The following is a 20,534-nucleotide window of genomic DNA, read 5'->3' as shown; positions in this document are numbered from 1 at the left end:
TGGCATGGATGCCTTCATCTCGTAGTGCGCGCCTTAGTGTCTGGGACGAAACCTGCGTTCCCCCCTCTGCAATGTCCTGTTGTAGTTCCTCAGCTGTTACCCGGGGGTTTTTCACCACTGTACGCTTCAATAACGGGACAGCAGTTGGCCACAGCATCCTCTTTCTACCACGCCCAGGTAGTGTTTCCACTGTGCCTTTAGCTTTAAACTTGCGAATTATGCTCCCAACTGTGTCTCTTGGAATGTGTAATGTCTTTCCTATTTTCTTATATCCATATCCTTTCTTATGAAGATAAATTACCTCCTCTCTTGACTTCTTTGACCACTCCCTGGACTTCACCATGTTGCAAATACACCATTGTGTTGCGATCTGCTGCTCAGATCTTCACGTTTGTTTTTTCATTCTCAGTCTGACCCGTTTATTTCCTGTTTTTGTCCATCACTATGGTTGCACATCAGTCCACCTGTTAGTCTCGCCCCGCACACCTGCTACTAATTTTCACCCTCCTATTTAAGCTCACCTTTTCTGTTTACTCATTCTCGGATCCTAATTTGTCCACGCGCAACAGTGACAACTCTCATCATTCTATGTATGTATTTTCTCGCTAGCTCTCACGCTAAGCCACTTTATTTTCCAGCTTTCATGCTGAATGTTTTTGTTTACTCTTTTGTGTCCTCGTACCAAGTTTTAGTTTTCCTTGTGTTTTATCCTAGCTTTCACGCTAGCGTCTTTTGTTTACCTTTTCTGTTTACACCAGTGTTTTTTTTCATAGCCTTTTATTATTAAATAAATACCCTTTATCTTACTTATGCTGTGTTCTGCTTCGACGCATCCACGGGAAAACCACACTGGCTCATTATGGTTCTACTCACATCTACAGGTGTTTTCAACACCTGATTGAAAAGACTTTATTCAAATTCTGTTCTTAAGAGTTATGATCTTCAAGGGGTTGAAACATTTTCTTAATGAGATATTAAGAGAAATGACACTGTTTGGTATGTTACAAAATATAATGTTGTAATTCAAGTTGCATTTGTCTATTTAATGCATCTTTATTTGATATGACTATAAACAAAATACGGAATAAATGTCCAACTTGCTAAAACACCAAAATTGTGTGGGGGTTGAATAATTTTGATCACAACTGTAACTAAACTATGGAAATGTATAATATAATTCATATAGCAATACGGTCTCACTGCACAGCAGACAGCAGTTAGCCGAGTCATTGCGCAATCCATGGGGATGCTCAACTGGCTGACTTACTGCAAGTCTCTTCTCAGTATTTGAACGGCAAATGTGAAAATTCAGCGATTTTTCAATAAAAATGATCTAAAACTGGTGAAGTTAAATGGAAAATAACTTATAAAGTATAATCACTGGATACATCTAACAATTTTTTTTTTTCTTTTTACATTTTTTTCTCTCCATGATGGCATGTGAGGCACTGCCTCACCTGCCTCCCGTGACTGCACGTCACTGGTGTGGTTATGTCTGTTATTTGCACCTAGTATGTGTTATAAATGGGCTGTACTTGTATAGCGCTTTTCTACCTTCAAGGTACTCAAAGCGCTTTGACACTACTTCCACATTTACCCATTCACACACACATTCCCACACTGATGGAGGGAGCTGCCATGCAAGGCACAAACCAGCACCCATCAGGAGCAAGGGTGAAGTGTCTTGCTCAGGACACAACGGACGTGACGAGGTGGGTACTAGGTAGGGATTGAACCAGGGACCCTCGGGTTGCGCACGGACACTCCCCCACTGCGCCACGCCGTCGCCACGACGTGTTGAAGGCAGGGCCCAGTAAGCCCCACCCCAAACATCAGGTACGGCACCTAGGCAACAAGGAGGGCCAGGGACAAGGCCCCCGGGACCCCCTGACAACCTCAAGAGCAGTGCCGGCTATCAGGTCGATTGCTCTGTAGTTAGCCTATTCGTCTCGCATTCCGGCGACCGATGTTCGAGTCCTGTGCGTAACGGGCAAAAGCAGGGACGGAACCACGCGGGTTCCATCAGTCAAACTAAAATAATATTTGGTAACAGCAGAAGGGAAAGTCAAACAAATACAAATAGATATTGAAAATGTAAAACAAATTCAGAGTAGTTACTTACACAAATGTCCACTTCCTGTTTTCCGCCTGAACGCAGCTGGGATAGGCTCCAGCTCCAGGCTCACAACCCCAAGAGGGATAAGCGGTAGGAAATGGATGGATGGATGGAGTAATTAATACGACAATTCTCTTAATAAATAGGTAAGTCAGTCATTATTGACTTAAAGAGACATCATATTTTCAACATGTCTCATAATTCTTCTTCCTTGTACTTTGTAAACACTTTTAAGTTTGAACAGCCTCTTGAAGTGGATCACATCAGCACATTGTAAGACTTCTTTAATTAATCCATTCCACAATTTAACTTATGCTAAAGGTTTTAAGTCTTGTACGTGCATACACATATTTTAAGTAACGGTTTTCTCGGATATTATATTTCTCTTTTGTTGATAAGAATTGTTGTACATTATAGTGTAGCACTGCGATGAGGTGGCGACTTGTCCAGGGTGTACCCCACCTACCGCCTGAATGCAGCTTAGATAGGCTCCAGCGAACACAAAAAGGAACACGGGTAGAAAATGGATGGATGGATGTCGGGTAGCAGGTTATGGTTTGCTTTGTCCATCACTTTAGATGTTTGCAAATGCACCAACTCATTAAATTTCAATATTTTGGATTCAATAAATAAAGGGTTTGAAGAATAGAATAGAAGAATAGAGTTTTTGTTACGTCTGTTCGGCATTGTGATGCCGGGTTCGATTCCCTCGAGGATGCGTCAAGTGAACACAGCAAAGGTAAGATATACAAAATGTGTTTAAATAACAAAAAGAGTTATATAACAAAAATGCTAGAGCTAGTAGAATAAAACAAAGGACGCTAGCATAAAAGCTAGAATATACAACAATGAGAAATAAACTGGCACGTAGGCACATAAAACAGTAAAACAAAAACTTCAGCATGAGAACTGGAATAAATTAGATTATCTGTAGCAGGTGTGCGGGGCGTGAGCAGCAGGTGAACTGATGTGTAACCATAGTGATGGACAAAAACAGGAAATAAACGGGTCAGACTGAGAATGAAAAAACACTAAGCAGCAGATCACAACAGTTTTATTGTCATTATTACAGTGAACAGGTTCAAGAACAACGAAATTGGAGCAGGTCCCCTAAGGTACATACACAATAATATAGTAATATAAGTAGTAAAAAAGATTTAAAAAAATAAGTTACATATCTATATATATAATAGTGCCTCAGACTGGAAGTCTATGCAGAGTGTGGTGAGCACGGTGGAAAGGATCATCAGGACTCCTCCTCCTACCCAGGAGGTCGCAAAAAAGCCGCTGCCTGACCAGAGCTCAGAAAATCTGCAGAGACTCCTCCCACCCCCACCGAGGACTGTTTTCACCACCGGACTCTAGAGAAGTTCCGCAGCCTCCGTAGCAGAACCTCTAGGTTCTGTAACAGCTTCTTCCCACAGGCCGTAAGACTCTTGAACGCATTAAAGAAATCCCCTCAATTCCCCCCAAAATTGATTAACTCGTTGGAATATAAAGACAATACAACATACATCCATAACCCCGGATGCATATGCAAAAGTGCAATATATTTATCTGTACAGTAATCTATTTATTTATACCTGCACCTTATTGCTCTTTTATCCTAGTGTAATATATACAATATACAGTATATGCAACAAAATTTCGTTTTTATCTGTAATGTAAAGTTAAAATTTGAATGACAATGAAAGGAAGTCTAAGTCTCTTAGTCGAATGTATATATCCACATACATGCATATATCCATACATAGGCATATACACACATATACACATACATATATACACATACTCTACATACGTACATATATACATACACATGTACATATACACATACTGTCTTTTGTGCTAGTGTAATATATACAATATATGCAACAAAATTTCATTCTTATCTGGAATGTAAAGTTAAAATTTGAATGACAATAAAAGGAAGTCTAAGTCTCTCAGTCGAATGTATATATCCACATATATGCATATATCCATACATAGGCATATACACACATATACACATACATATATACACATACTGTACATACGTACACATACACATATATACATACACATATACAGTACAAATACACATACTGTCATTTATCCTAGTCTAATATATACAATATACAGTATATGCAACAAAATTTTGTTCTTATCTGTAATGTAAAGTTAAAATTTGATTGACAATAAAAGGAAGTCTAAGTCTCTAGTCAAATGTATATATCCACATACATGCATATATCCATACATAGGCATATACATACATATACACATACATATATACACATACTACCAAGTGGAGGAGTTCAAGTACCTAGGAGTCTTGTTCACGAGTGAGGGAAGAGTGGATCGTGAGATCGACAGGCGGATCGGTGCGGCGTCTTCAGTAATGCGGACGTTGTACCGATCCGTTGTGGTGAAGAAGGAGCTGAGCCGGAAGGCAAAGCTCTCAATTTACCGGTCGATCTACGTTCCCACCCTCACCTATGGTCATGAGCTTTGGGTCATGACCAAAAGGATAAGATCACGGGTACAAGCGGCTGAAATGAGTTTCCTCCGCCGTGTGGCGGGGCTCTCCCTTAGAGATAGGGTGAGAAGCTCTGCCATCCGGGAGGAACTCAAAGTAAAGCCGCTGCTCCTCCACATCGAGAGGAGCCAGATGAGGTGGTTCGGGCATCTGGTCAGGATGCCACCCGAACACCTCCCTAGGGAGGTGTTTAGGGCACGTCCAATCGGTAGGAGGCCACGGGGAAGACCCAGGACACGTTGGGAAGACTATGTCTCCCGGCTGGCCTGGGAACGCCTCGGGATCCCCCGGGAAGAGCTAGACGAAGTGGCTGGGGAGAGGGAAGTCTGGGTTTCCCTGCTTAGGCTGTTGCCCCTGCGACCCGACCTCGGATAAGCGGAAGAAGATGGATGGATGGATGGATATACACATACTGTACATACATACTTATATACGTACACATATACACATACTGTATATGTATATATACATATATACACACACATATATATATATATATATATATATGTATATATATATATATATATATATATATATATATATATATATATATATATATATATATATATATATATATATATATAATATATACACATATATACAAATATAAAGTGACAGAGGTTAAAGGTGACAGGAGATTGCACATTATTCTGTTTCACAGTCCAGTATTGCACTTATCAAGAGGCCATTTGGGATATATATTCTCTATAGCAGGTACCGGTCCATGGATTGATTGGTACTGGGCCGCACCATAAATAAATAAATAAAAACAAAATATAAATAAATATACATATATATTTTTTAATTAAATCAACATAAAAAGCACAAGATCCACTTACAATTAGTGCACCAAACCAAAAACTCATTCACACTCATTCGCACAAAAGGGTTGTTTCTTTCTGTTATTAATATTTCTGGTTCCTACGTTATGTATTAATATAGATCAATACAGTCTGTAAGCACACATGTTTGTATTTTTTTTTTACGACCGTGGGACAAATTTTCAAGCTTTTACCAGTCCACAGTTACAGAAAGGTTAGGGACCACTGCTCTATAGCATTACTGTATGTATGTATGTATTATTCTAACAGACCTTTTTTTGTTTGTTGTTTTGTTAAGTTTGCACGCTAATTCACTACTATTTTCCGATAAGGGTCGTAACTGGTCTTGACTGGGTGAGCAGGTGTCGGACACCTCAGTCACCTTGGACGTTTCCTCGCTCATCCATGCGGACTGGACATTGGCTGAGAGTGGAGTCGGCTGTCTTGGTTGCTTTGTTGGGTCTGCTCCTGTCTCTGGCCATGCTCCCTCCTCCCCAGCAGACGATGGCGTGGAACATCCCAGAGGCCACCACAGTGTATATGTTTATTTTACTTTTTATTCATAGCTGTATGTAGAAGTGTCTGGTTGTATCTGCTGCTTTAATGTCTTTAATGTCCTCTGTGTTTTTTGATGTTTGATGTTTCCCTCTTACATACATGTAAGAGGGATGTGTACTATGGCTATGAGTTGTTTTGTTTTTTTCCCCTTGGCCTCAGTCTGCACCCCCACTCCAGGGCCTAGGCTAAGACCGATTTTTTTTTATTTTATTTTAATCTTCTATTTTTTTCTCCCGTCCCCCCTCCCCCCTTGTTTACCTGTATGTCATCTTTTTTGTAAGGGGCGCTGGAAGCCGGCAGACCCGTCAGCGATCCTGTTCTGTCTCCCTGTAATGTTTGTCTGATCTTGAATGGGATTGTGCTGAAAATTATAATTTTCCTGAAGGAACTCTCCTGACGGAATAAATAAAGTACTATCTAATCTAATTTAATCTAATCTAATCTAATCTAACTACTGTGATGTAATGACACGGTTACAGGGGGCAATGGAAAATGAATATGTTGTAGAACTACTTTGCATCCAAGTTGGCCAACACCGGTTCAAATTCTGACTTGGAACTTCAGCTACTCCAGCACCAAAGTTTGCTGCAGTGGAAAAGGGGTTTTGAAGGCTTTTCTAGTTTATTAAATGTAGTTTGCAATAAATCATAAACAGTGTGATGCCTGAGGATTTATGGACTTAACAAAAGCATTTTACATGACTAAATAAATAACTAATTAAATTAGTTATTTCATTAAAAGCTACCTAACCTTCGAAGAGGATGCAATTTTTGAAACTTAAGCTTAAACATAACTTGTGGTGTACCTCAGTGGTCAATACTAGGACCAAAATGGTTCCACATTTATATAAAGTCGCAAAGGACTTGTACTTGGTATTATTTTCAGATGATATCACCTTGTTTGGTTCAGGAGAGAACTCAGTGGAGATAACAGGAGGGATGAATAACTGAAAACAATGGTTTGATGAAAATAGACTAATCTGAAGTAAAACTAAAATAATGATATTCGGAAACGATACACAAGATATTCAAACACAAATACAAATAGATGCTATAGACATCGATACAATGAAAGAAAATATAAATCTTGGTATAATAATACATGACAAAAATTAGTTGGACATCTTGTATTAGAAAAGTACACCATAAAGTAGGAATAAGTAAATAAACATTAAATGCCACATGCAGCAAGTTAATCTTTTCAATCAGGCCCCCTGGACATTCCCAAGTAATTTTTTTTAATCTTTAAGATGGAAAGTGTAGCTGCCATTATGATGTACAGTCATGTTTTGTCATGACCGTAAGTCTTGAACTATACAAAGTATTTCAATGGTTGGAATCTGCGCTGAAGGAATGATACAACAGTTACTATGGTAATCTAATTAGTTACTATGGTAACTTATGTCACAGTAGCTCAGACGAGGCACCAAGCAGTGTGGACGGGAAGCGTTTCCACAGACGCGGAAAGAGTTTTTCACAACAAAGTTCTTAAGCAGGGGTGTCAAACGTACGGCCCGAGGGCCGGAACAGGGCCGCCAACAGGTTTTATCCGTGCGCGCCTTTTGTTGTACCCCTTTTGTTTGGTTTTGTTTTAGTGCTAAATTAAATAATGTTTACCTGGAAAATTCCTGGCATCTTCTGTGCATTTTGGGATTTGTCAACAACAAACTCTGTCAGAGAAGGGTACAACAAAAGGCGCGCACAAGGCGGATAACAACTTGGCTATGAACAAAAAACACTTACTGTGACACGACGGAACTATGGCATGAACAGAGTGAACAGAAGTAGGCACAGCTACAATGATAAGTAATCATGACATGGACAGGTAGTGGTGACAACGCCATGACACGACATAATGACAATACAGAAGTGACAATAATCCAGCCCAGACTGGATGGGAAGGCAGGTTAAAATAGGAGCGGCCTGATTGACACCAGGTGTGGCCAGGTGTCAATCAGCCACAGCTTAGGGGAAACAGCGCTCAGGGAGAAACACAGGAAACAGACAAAATAAGAGCACTGACAGGAAATACTACACACACAGAAGAAACAAAGACAAATGCAGAGGAAAAAACTAAACCTAACCAAACTGACACACGTGCTGGAGCCTATCTTAGCTGCATTCAGGCGAAAGGCGGAGTATCTGTCAATCAATCAATCGATCAATGTTTATTTATACAGCCCTAAATCACAAGTGGCTCAAAGGGCTGCACAAGCCACAACGACATCCTCGGTTCGGAGCCCACATAAGGGCAAGGAAAAACTTGCAACCCAGTGGGATGTCAATGCGAATGACTATGAGAAACCTTGGAGAGGACAGCAGATGTGGGTGACCCCCCCCCCCATCTAGGGGGAGACCTGATGCAATGGACGTCGAGTGGGTCTAGCACAGGTCTGGGCAATTATTTTGACTCGGGGACCAAATTTAGAGAATAAAATGTGTGTGGGGGCCGGTATATCTATTTTTAGGAACACTAATACAAAACCTCACAGTAATTACTAATTGAATGTTGTCTGTCCATCTATGTTGGCCTTGCGATGAAGTGGCGACTTGTCCAGGGTGTACTACGCTTTCTTATCGAATGCAGCTGAGATAGGCTCCAGCAACCCCCGCCACCCCAAAGGGACAAGAGGTAGAAAATGGATGGATGGATGAATGTGTCATGCCTGTAATTCAGTTTTAAGTTTGATTATGTTTTTTTTGTTTTTGGACTCTTGTTTCCCGTTTTACACTTCCTGGTTTTGTTTGTTTCCATAGTAACCCATTAGTTTCCACCTGGTCTCCAAGTCACGCCCAGCCCTCAGTCCCACACCTGTTTCTAATCATCATAGTTGCTATTTATACCATTCTGTTTCTGTCCTCGTCCTGAGAACTTTGCTGTTTGCTTTCTGCTGTACATGCCCACCTACCTATGCTGCTCATGCTCCATGCCCTCGATCACCTGCCACGCTCCTTGCTTTTCATGCCACTTGTTTTTGGTCACAGTAAGTGTTTTGTTTTAGTTGTTTATAGCCATGCCATCATGCTGTTTTTGTTTATAGTTAATTCATGCCATCGTGCAAGTGTTTTTGTTTCCTGTTTGTATTTTGTAGCCTAGAATTATACCTCCTTCTGAGCGGCCTTTGTTTTGCCTTTTTTTGTGTTTAGTATGTAAATAAATTTAATCATGTACCTGAATACATGCCTGGCTCGTGCAAATCATCCTCTGCGTCGAAGAAGCACAATAAATCCAACTCACACTCCTGACAGAATGCTAAAACGTTATGACAGACCGCCTTAAAAAAAGGAATGGAATTGTTTATTTTTTTACTGAATGATACACCCAGGATGTACATTAAAATAAAGAATGTGGGATTTACAATATTAACTATGAACGATAAAACACTGAATATTGACATGTGAACGTCACAACCCCTCTCAGTCAAAATATTTTACAATCAAGCCAAATGCAACAAAAATACAAGAAAACAGAAAAATATGAACGCAAAGGGTACAAATAAACCCACCTAAAATGCGATACATCTGATATATCACTAAGCTTTAGAACTCTGTTGTGAAAATCTCCTTCCGCGTCTGTCCCTGACACCTGCATTTCAGACTGACACTCTGGAAACACTCTGTGACTTAGATCAGTGGTTCTCAACCTTTTTTCAGTGATGTACCCCCCCTGTGAACATTTTTTTAATTCAAGTACCCCCTAATCAGAGCAAAGCATTTTGGGTTGAAAAAAAGAGATAAAGAAGTAAAATACAGCACTATGTCATCAGTTTCTGATTTATTAAATTGTATAACAGTGCAAAATATTGCTCATTTGTAGTGGTCATTCTTGAACTATTTGGAAAAAAAGATATAAAAATAACTAAAAACTTGTTGAAAAATAAACAAGTGATTCAATTATAAATAAAGATTTCTACACATAGAAGTAATCATCAACTTAAAGAGCCCTCTTTGGCGATTGTAATAGAGATCCATCTGGATTAATTAACTAAATTCTAAACATTTCTTCACAAAAAAAGGAAATCTTTAACATCAATATTTATGGAACATGTCCACAAAAAAATCCAACTGTCAACACTGAATATTGCATTGTTGTATTTTCTTACTTACATTCATATTTTGTTGAAGTGTTATTCAATAAATATATTTATAAAGGATTTTTGAATTGTTGCTATTTTTAGAATATTTTTGAAAAATCTCACGTACCCCTTGGCATACCTTCGAGTCCCTAAGATATATAGATATCTAATGTATTCATACATTATTTATATAGGATATACACATGTACATATAACCTAATCGTATTGTTTCTTCAACTTAAAAATAGCTGGCCGTTTTTTTCCTCCTTCTTTGGGATTATATTCCCAGTTTTGATTACGGATTTATAGCATATAAGAATATTCTTTACTCTTAAGCAAACTATGAAGAATAAAACTTGCCAAAACATGTGTCCTTTGCCAAAATATGTGTCCTTTGTCATAGCTACACGTATGACAAAAAGCGCGTAAAATTAATTAAATGCGCTGACAGTTCATTGCTCATGTCAAATGAATTGCACTGAGGGGAGCGGATCACCACTCCAAGATGGCGGCCCCGCGTCTCTTCAGCGACAGTAGGCAATAGCGCTCGATGCTGAGTCTGTCTTTCTTTCTTTCTTTCTTTCACTCTTTCTTTCTTAGTTTCATCTACTTATAAAGGCCTACTGAAAGCCACTACTACCGACCACGCAGTTTATATATCAATGATGAAATATTAATATTGCAACACATGCCAATACGGCCTTTTTAGTTTACTAAATTGCTATTCTAAATTTCGAATTGCGAAGTATCCTGTTGAAAACGTTGTTGTATGATGACGCGTATGATGACGCGTGCGCGTGACGTCACGGATTGTAGCGGACATTTTGTTCCAGCACGATCCCAGCTATAAGTCGTCTGCTTTAATCGCATAATTACACAGTATTCCGGACATCTGTGTTGCTGAATCTTTTGTAATTTGTTCAATTAATAATGGAGACGTCAAAGAAGAAAGATGTAGATGGGAAGTGGTGTATTGCGGCTGCCTTTACAAATACAAACACAGCCGGTGTTTCCTTGTTTACATTCCCGAAGGTGAAGCTTTACTATGGAACAGAGCGGTCAAGCGAACATGGTTCTCTACCACATGTCAACCGTCAGGTTTCGGTGAGAAAATTGTGGTAATAAGTCGTCTCTTACCGTAGACATGAGCGGAGCATGCGTCGTTCCTCGTGCACCTCTAAAAGAGGCAGCTGCCAACTCTCTTGCCTCCTCCGACCGGCCGCCCCCGAATGTGGGATGCTTCCACCGTGGAGGAGGGGGAAAAAAAGCTCAGCCCGGCCCTACTGGCTGCCTTCGCCTCGCCTCGTCGAGAAACGCGGCTTCCCTCAGAAACACTGGCGGTCACCACACCCCTCCCCACACCCCTCCGACTTTCAGGTACGACTATATAATCTCACTAAAACACTAGTAACACAATAAGCAGATTTTCCAGAATTATCCTAGTAAATGTGTCTAATAACATGTTAATCGCTCCCACTGCCCTGTCTTTTTTTTTTTCTAGTCCTCCATTCTCACTGTCCTCATCCACAAATCTTTCATCCAGGCTCAAATTAATGAGGAAATCCTTGCTTTCTCGGTCCGAATCGCTCTCGCTACTGGTGGCCATGATTGTAAACAATGTGAGGATCTCCACAACCCGTGATGTCACGCGCACATCGTCTGCTACTTCCGGTACAGGCAAGGCTCTTTTATTAGCGACCAAAAGTTGCAAACTTTATCGTCAATGTTCTCTACTAAATCCTTTCAGCAAAAATATGGCAAAATCGCGAAATGATCAAGTATGAGACATAGAATGGACCTGCTATCCCCGTTTGAATAAGAAAATCTCATTTCAGTAGGCCTCTTACAAGATGTCTATTTCGCCCACCATTGGTGTGCTTCGGATGTTCAACCCTGCTGCGAGGTTTCTTCTAGTCTCGCGAGATCTCCGTCATCCCCTTCTCGTCCAACATGGCGGCGCTATTTGAAGCATACACGTTGTGTGGACTCCTTTCGTCCCCCAGTCTGTCAAATTCCGGCATTCAGGGCATTGAAGAGGAGAGGGACAGCGACCATGTAATTGTCACCGACTCCAACAGATGCGTGACTCTTTACAAGGTACATTGTAACCTTTTTGAGGGGAGTTTTTAGCAACAACTAGCTCGCTAGTTAGCAACAACAGGGCAGCTACGTCACGTTCAACTCACGTTGGCAACTTGGCTTCTTTTTTTGTTGCAAAAATACAATTAAACAACCGGAAAACTTATTTCAGCAACTGTGATAATATGTTTTAAGTGAGGCAATAAAGGGTGTTTAGAGTTTAAGGTCACATTTGGGGCGGTATGGCTCGGTTGGTAGAGTAGCCTTGCCGGCAACTTCAGGGTTCCAGGTTCGATCCCCGCTTCCGCTGTCCTAGTTACTGCCGTTGTGTCCTTGGGCAAGACACTTTACCCACCTGCTCCCAGTGCCACCCACACTGGTTTGAATGTAACTTAGATATTGGGTTTCACTATGTCAAGTGCTTTGAGTCACTAGAGAAAAAGCGCTATATAAATATAATTCACTTCACTTTGGCATGCTACAGACCACGCCTAGCTATTTTTTAAATTTATTTTTATAGGTTTTCAAAACCTTTACTTATGATATTCAACATTTACATGCAATAAGATAAATAATATTTCCGCACAATTGTAGCTCTGATAGGCGCCAGCGACCCCAAAAAGGGAGTAAGCGGTAGAAAATGGATGGATGAAATCAAAACAAGTACAGGGACAGTACAAAAAAACAGCGCCACTGGTTTTCAAACTCAAACCAAACAAAGATTAATTCAATATACATATATATATATGTCAATATATATATTGACATATATATACATATATATATATATACCGTATTTGCTTGAATTGCCACCGGGGCGCTAACTAATTTAAAACCTCTTCTCCATCTTGTGCTTACCAAAGGCATGCGGTAAAAGTAAGCATGCGCTAATTATTTTTTAAACCTCTTCTCACTCCGGCACTTACCAAAGGCATGCAGTAAAAATATGAGTGTGATGTAAGCTTGGACCTTAAATCCTACTGAATAGCTCTTAATCTTCTTCCCCTTATGCGATTTCAAATTACCGGTCTTGAAATCAGCCTCCTCCATTTTGAAAATGATGACAGGGGAAGTGTCACTCGTGACGTCACGAGTTTGACCAGGCGGTAATACTAAGCATGCACAAAATATTTTGCGAAGCAGGTTTGACCCGGCAGTAATTCAAGGCAGGTGCATGCTATATGCCCTGCGGCAATTCAAGGAAATACGGTATATATATATTAGGGCTGTGGGGAAAAATCGATTCGAATACGAATCGCGATTCTCACGTTGTGCGATTCAGAATCGATTGTCATTTTTACATAAAAAACAATCTTTTTTTTTTTAATTATTATTTATTTATTTATGTTTTTTAATCAATCCAACAAACCAATACACAGCAATACCACAACAATGCAATCCAATTCCAAAACCGAACCTGACCCAGCGACACTCAAAACTGCAATAAACAGAGCAATTGTAAGGAGACACAAACACGACACAGAACAAACCAAAAGTAGTGAAACAAAAATGAATATTATCAACAACAGTATCAATATTAGTTATAATTTCAGCATAGCAGTGATTAAAAATCCCTCATTGACATTATCATTAGACATTTATAAAAAATAAAAAAAAAGAACAATAGTGTCACAGTGGCTTACACTTGCACCGCATCTCATAAGCTTGACAACACACTGTGTCCAATGTTTTCACAAAGACAAAATAAGTCATATTTTTGGTTCGTTTAACAGTTAAAACAAATTTACATTATTGCAATCATTTGATAAAACATTGTCATTTATAAATATAAAAGCTTTTTACAAAAATCTACTACTCTGCTAGCATGTCAGCAGACTGGGGTAGATCCTGCTGAAATCCTATGTATTGAATGAATACAGAATCATTTTGAATCGGAAAAATATCGTTTTTGAATCGAGAATCGAATCGAATAAATTGATATATCATCGAATCGTGACCCCAAGAATCGATATTGAATCGAATCATGGGACACCCAAAGATTCACAGCCCTAACATATAATATATATATGTGTGTGTGTGTGTAAAGTAGTGATGTCCGATAATGACTTTTTGCAGATATTGTCCAACTTTTAATTACCGATTCCAATATCAACCGATATATACAGTCGTGGAATTAACATATTATTATGCCTAATTTTGTTGTGACGCCCTGCTGGATGCATTAAACAGTGTAACAAGGTTTTCCAAAATAAATCAACTCAAGTTATGGGAAAAAAAAATGTCACAAAGTGCATTATTTTTTTAAAAAACGTGTTATAATAGCAGCTTGGATTTTGGAATATGCTCTCCCCGAGAGAGCATGAAGAGGTTGAGTTGGGCGGCGTTGATGTAGTGGGGGGGGTGTATATTGTAGCCCCAGAAGAGTTAGTGCTGCAAGGGGTTCTGGGTATTTGTTCTGTTGTGTTAATGTTGTGTTACAGTGCGGATGTTTCCGATTGTAGCTGAGATAGGCGCCAGCACCCCCCGCGACCCCGAAAGGGAATAAGCGGTAGTAAATGGATGGATGGATGTTCCCCTGAAATGTTTGTTATTCTTGTTTGGTGTCGGTTCACAGTGTGGCGCATATTTGTAACAGTGTTAAAGTTATTTATACGGCGACCCTCATTGTAACCTGTATGGCTGTTGACCAACAATGCCTTGCATTCACTTGTGTGTGTGTGACGAGCCGTAGATGTTATGGGATTGGGCCGGCACGCAAAGGCAGTGCCTTTAAGGTTTATTGGGTCTGTACTTCATCCTACGTCCGTGTACCACTCCGTACAGCGGCGTTTTAAAAAGTCATACATTTTACTTTTTGAAACCGATACCGATATTTTTCGATATTACATCTTAAAGCATTTATTGGCCGATAATACCAGCAGTCCGATATTATCAGACATCTCTAGTGTAAAGCCATATATCCGTAAATAATCCAAATATGGAGCACAGCGTCATAGGGTTTCACAGCTTTTTGGTTACAGCTTACAAAAATACAAGGAGGAGTGCTAACCAGACCACACCAAAATAGTTTTTCTGGAACAGAATACGGGAGTACATATAATGTGAACACACCTTTACTGTTGTGCTTGTGTCAGGTTTCAGACCAGAAGCCACTGGGGAGCTGGACTGTGAAACAAGGCAACTGTTTGACCTGTCCAGCAGTCTACAACACGCACGCTAAAGAATATGTGACAGTCACAGACAATACGGTGAGCACAACTTATATCTGTAGCTTTCACACGTTCCATGTATTTAGATCCATCTAGATGTGATATCTACTATTGTATCTATTATTATATGCGTTTCAGGTGATCAGGATATGGAAGGAAGAAGACGTTGCCCTGGATAAGACCTTCAAAGCAACTGTAAGCGTCAACTTGATTTGTGCCTTCCTCAAAAATCTCAGTCTGTTTCTAGATAGGAAAGTTATAGATTCAAGCATTTAGTTTGAATCCGTTGTATTGTGTCCAGGTGTCATCTAACATTTGGAGGGTCCACTGTGTTGTCGGAGGAGATCCAGTGGTCTTGTTCCAGAGAGGAGCTGTGAGACTTCTTGATTCTCTCCTCTCCGCTCCTCAGCAACCCATTGAGGAAGTTTTGGCTCCAGATGAAACCATCAGGTTAGATAAACTTTACATACCCCCTTTTACAAAGATGATGCTCACTTTTGATTGACATTGTTGGATGAGTAGTTTCCTTTTCGCCTGGCAGTTCAATCACTGCGATCTCAGTGCATCACATATTTTAGTACATTGAAATTTGAGTATCTATTTAAGTTTTCACATCAAAGTACGACATACGCCCCGTTTAGATTTTCAATCCGGCCCTCTGGAAAAAATGTTTATATACCTTTTAAAGTCGAAACTGTAGCTGCCATTATGTTGAGCAGTTCTGTTTTCAATTTACCTTGAGCTATAGAAAGTATTTCCGTGGTTGGAATTGCGCTTTTGGGTGATATACGGTTAGTTAGTTAGTTAGTTAGTAAGTACTTTATTGATTCCTTCAGGAGAGTTCCCTCAGGAAAATTAAAATTCCAGCAGCAGTGTACAGAGTTGAGATCGAATTTAAAAAGTAAAAAGTAAATGGCGGTACAAATGGAAACGAAATAGGAAAATATTACAATAACAATAGAAATAAAAAGCAACAATGAGGATAAAAATATAACAGTAAAATAAGAATATAACAAGAGAAACTAGGCAGTAGTGATCATGTTATTAAAAAGTATTGCACTGTTATTGTTTTGCATCCCCTGTCATCTTAGTACCCCCCCGCCCAGACAGGAGTTGTACAGTCTAATCATGGCATGTGGGACAAAGGAGCTTTTGAGTCTATTAGTCCTGCACTTGGGATGAAGCAGTGTAGCACTGAACAGGCTCCTCTGGCTACTGATAATAAGGTGACTGGCATCATCCAGGATGCTCACTAGTTTTTCCACAGTCCTGTGGCTGGGCGATATGGATGTAGACATTCGACAAACTTTAATGATCCCCAAGGGAAAAAGTACATTTTGATTTATTTTTACTTCCACTTGATATTCCATATATATCTCTCTATACTTTCCGGTGAAAGTATGCATATAAAGATATTGATTTTTGAGTGATATTCACTGAAATTGAAGTGAATGACAGCTGTACTGGAAACAGTCAGTGGCACTTTTATTAACCCAGTTAGTCAAGATGGGTATTATGGGTATTAACAGCACAGAAAAGAAATTGTTTAAGTAGCACAGAATTCCACAATATAGATAAAATAGAAAAATATTCTTTTCACGTAAAATAACATAGCTGTGCAAATAATATATTTTTGGCAGCATTTCTCATGCAAAATATGCACATTGCAATTCGAGAACAGTTTTGATTGAGCCTACATGGTAAACTCAAATTAATGTTTTATCCAGACGCATACATTTGTCCGAATGTGGCCAAGTAGATGCATTGTGGGTTTTTTGGATGTCGTCTACATCGCTAGAAGAAAAATCTAAAGAAGAAAAACCCTCTGCCATCTTCCACTAGTTTTTAATATTTAAATTGCTCTTCTCTTTTACGACTCTCGTCATCATTTGGGATGTCTGTTGTGATTTCCCTTTCTGGTTCGATGACCCACACTATCTTGCTTCTAATTGGCCTAATCTCAACCGATCGTGACTCATTATAGTAAACAACCAACCCATCATGGATGTTCTTATACATGCAAGCAGGTCTTGGAAGGAGGAAGGGGAGGTCTGTTAGTAGCCCATGAGAGGGAGTGAGGAGCGAAGGAGAACAAGGAACACAACAAATATTGTAAGCGGCGTTTGGTCATTTTAAAATGAAATAAATTATATCGATGTTACAATTTTTTTTTTATTCATATCTTTTTTTTTAAATATATCGATGTATCTTAAAAACTCAATATATCGCCCAGCCCTAATATATTTGTTATCACTGTAATCTATGTCACAACATGAATTACCATGAATTGATTTACATGAACCCCAACTTAAACAAGTTGGAAAACTTATTCGGGTGTTACCATTATTGGTCAATTGTACGGAATATGTACTGTACTGTGCAATCTATTAATAAAATAAAAGTTTCAAACAGCTCCAGGCAGACGAGGCACCAAAGCAGTATGGGCGGGTTTTGTTTCTAGAGCAGCTAGCTTAAAACGCGGGTGTCGAGAACAGATGCTAAAGCAAAATTCTGCAGAAAAGTGATGTATCAGATGGTGGGTGTTTTTAAGCTTTTGCGTGCATATTTCGCGGTGTTTGTCGATTTTTTGCTTGATTGTAAAATGTCGATCGAGGAGGGGGTGTGAGAAGTAACAGAGGAGCGATGTTCATATTCTAATGAGTGTTATATCTGTTCTCAAGCTATATTTTTGTCTTCAGGTGGAGTACCAACATAGTGGCAGAAACGCAGCAGTTTGTCATCTTCACCACAGAACAGGTGCGGATTTATTTTATAGGTTGTTTTTTTTATGACAAACATACATTATAACAAAGGGCACATGCATAGAGCTGCACAATAAATTGAGTTTTAATCACAATCCTGATTTTGATAGCCACTATTAAATGAGTGATTCTCTGCAATAATAAAAAAGCAGGCTTTGCTGCATTTCAAATCCATCACTTTCACAGCCACGGAGGCAGAAGAGTAAGAATCTTGAAGCCCTGTGAAGTAAAAACCGCCCACATCAGAGGCCATTGTGTATCGACACAGCGATCTGTGAACATGCCAACCTAACTGACATTAATTTTTCCCGGGCTTCCGCAGCCGGTTTTTGTTAAGTCCTCGGCATGCATCAAAGACTGCACCGTTGTTATTAAACGACAGGTGTGGATGCTAGCACAACACCGCTGCTCTGCTTGTCTCCTTGGAGTCACACTAGCAAGACTAAAGGTTAACCATATTTCTAAATAGTCCAGCAACACTTTTCCGCCTTTACATCTGCGCATTGCCTATTGAATGCAGAAATAAAATTGTACATTGAGGGACTCCACGTGAGTACAATTGTTACACTAAATGGCGCTATATTTTGACGTCTGACACTACAAACAAATGTATGACTAGGTCCAGCGGGTGATGTCCAAATGATGACACGTACCTCTTTTTTAATTGCCCCCAAAAATACATCAGAAAGGGATAATACGGCTGAAAGCATTAAGTAAAAGAGAAGTATAAATGTTAATACCAACAATAAACAAAGCACTAAAATGTCTTAAATTTATGAATAATGTTTCTTTGCATTACAAATTAAACAAACGTCACCTTTACGCTGAAAATCATCTTCGGCAGTTCCTCTTAGGTTCGAACAGGGCTGTGAGTGCTGAAAACTACTGGCGTAAATTGTTCTGCAAAAAGTTGTACGCCTCAACAGTCGGCGCTACACCATTAGCTGTGTTAGCGCTCACATATTTTTTACACAGTATATGGCTTGTACAGGTGAAATAAAACACATTTAATACTGTGCAAAGGTTTGTTTATTCCAGCAAAATTAGATTTACAAGATGTAACTAATATATGATATAGCTCATAAAATGCAACTGAAGATATCTCAAACCTTACTTTTAATATATTTGGATGATAATGGCTTACAGATCTCAAAATCTTGAATTGAGAATTTTTTTTTTTAAACGGTTAGCCATGATCATCCAAATTATAACACAAGGCTGGACATGTTTTTTCTATGCATGGAAGGAATTTGTATCAAACATTTAGTTTCAAATTTGAAGTTGTATTGCTGACATGAATAGACTTTTGCAGAATATAAATTTTTTGAGTTTCACTTTTATATTTGCTTCAAAGCTTTTCGAAGCAATGAAACATCTTTATTGCTACAATAAAATAAGTATTGCCACTGATTTCTGTGACTAGCATGACATGTATCCTTTCTTATACAACACACAGTGATAGCGTTAAACTCAATTTTTTATGATTTTCTGGCAGTGTGCAAATTTGACCAGTGGTCACAATTAAAGGCCTTTATGTAACCTCAATATCTCTGTCCAGAAGGGGGACCATTTCCTCTACCTGCAGAAACTCAATCCAAATACGCTGCAGAAGTATCGACTGGAGCGAGAAGATTCCGGCCTCTTCCCTCTCAGCTTCTCTGCATCTTGCAGAGATAAACTCATCTACCTGCTGTACTTATGTAAGCCTCCATTTTCACATGTTAACACATCTTTTTTCTTTCATGGACTGTGATGTTAAAACGCCAACATCCTTACTCCTTGTTGGTGTACTCTGATGTTAAGGACAATATACACTTCATTACACGTATATCAATATTGATGACTAAATGCATTATAATTCCACAAGGGTTTTGCAGTGGCACGCAGACACTTTTGAGCTTTAGGGGCTTAAACATTCTAGAGGTTTCCTCAGCTCCCTGTTAAGCTGCACTGGAAATAATGTACACTTCTGTGCACATGTAATATATCACCATGTTGCTAATTAAACATGTTATTATTCCACAAGTGTTGGGTTTCAACAGCACAGGCACATATACGCACATTAAATATTTAAAAAAAGATTGATAATGTTCTCAGGGCTCTGTGTAAGTGCAGGATGCTTTTAAAGATGTTGTACATCTCGTATATCAAGATAACTCAGTGTAATGCCACCAAGTCAGCTGTGGCTTTTCCTCTAGGCTTCTGATTGGACTAAAGTGCTGAACAAAAAACAACTATTTATTATTTCTGGTGGGCATTGTGTCGTCGTCCTCTTCAGCAGTCCTCCAACGCACCGTGAAGAAACTTGCATCTTTTTGCCTTCTGATTATAGAACAATCTCTACAGTCTGTAGATTCAATGTGCACTATTGAACATCTTAGTTGCTCAGCCAGCAATGTGTTTATATCAGGTTAGATTAGGGTTTGTCGTTCCTG

At 39.3% G+C, this 20,534-nt stretch overlaps 1 protein-coding gene across 1 annotated transcript in view; it reads left to right on the top strand.

The window, feature by feature from the left end:
- Nucleotides 1–11,998: 11,998 nt before the first annotated feature.
- nol11 (nucleolar protein 11) overlaps nucleotides 11,999–20,534 on the top strand; it is a 31,139-nt gene continuing 22,603 nt past the window's right edge. Inside the window, exons 1-6 of the mRNA XM_061880376.1 lie at nucleotides 11,999–12,185; nucleotides 15,263–15,376; nucleotides 15,476–15,532; nucleotides 15,639–15,787; nucleotides 18,037–18,094; nucleotides 19,658–19,799. Coding sequence (XP_061736360.1) covers nucleotides 12,039–12,185; nucleotides 15,263–15,376; nucleotides 15,476–15,532; nucleotides 15,639–15,787; nucleotides 18,037–18,094; nucleotides 19,658–19,799 — 667 coding nt within the window. The 5' untranslated portion in view covers nucleotides 11,999–12,038. The remainder of the gene's footprint in view (nucleotides 12,186–15,262; nucleotides 15,377–15,475; nucleotides 15,533–15,638; nucleotides 15,788–18,036; nucleotides 18,095–19,657; nucleotides 19,800–20,534) is intronic.

Source organism: Nerophis ophidion, linkage group LG20, assembly GCF_033978795.1.
Source record: "Nerophis ophidion isolate RoL-2023_Sa linkage group LG20, RoL_Noph_v1.0, whole genome shotgun sequence".
NCBI classification, from domain to species: Eukaryota; Metazoa; Chordata; class Actinopteri; order Syngnathiformes; family Syngnathidae; genus Nerophis; species Nerophis ophidion.
This window is presented reverse-complemented; position numbering and strand designations above follow the sequence as displayed.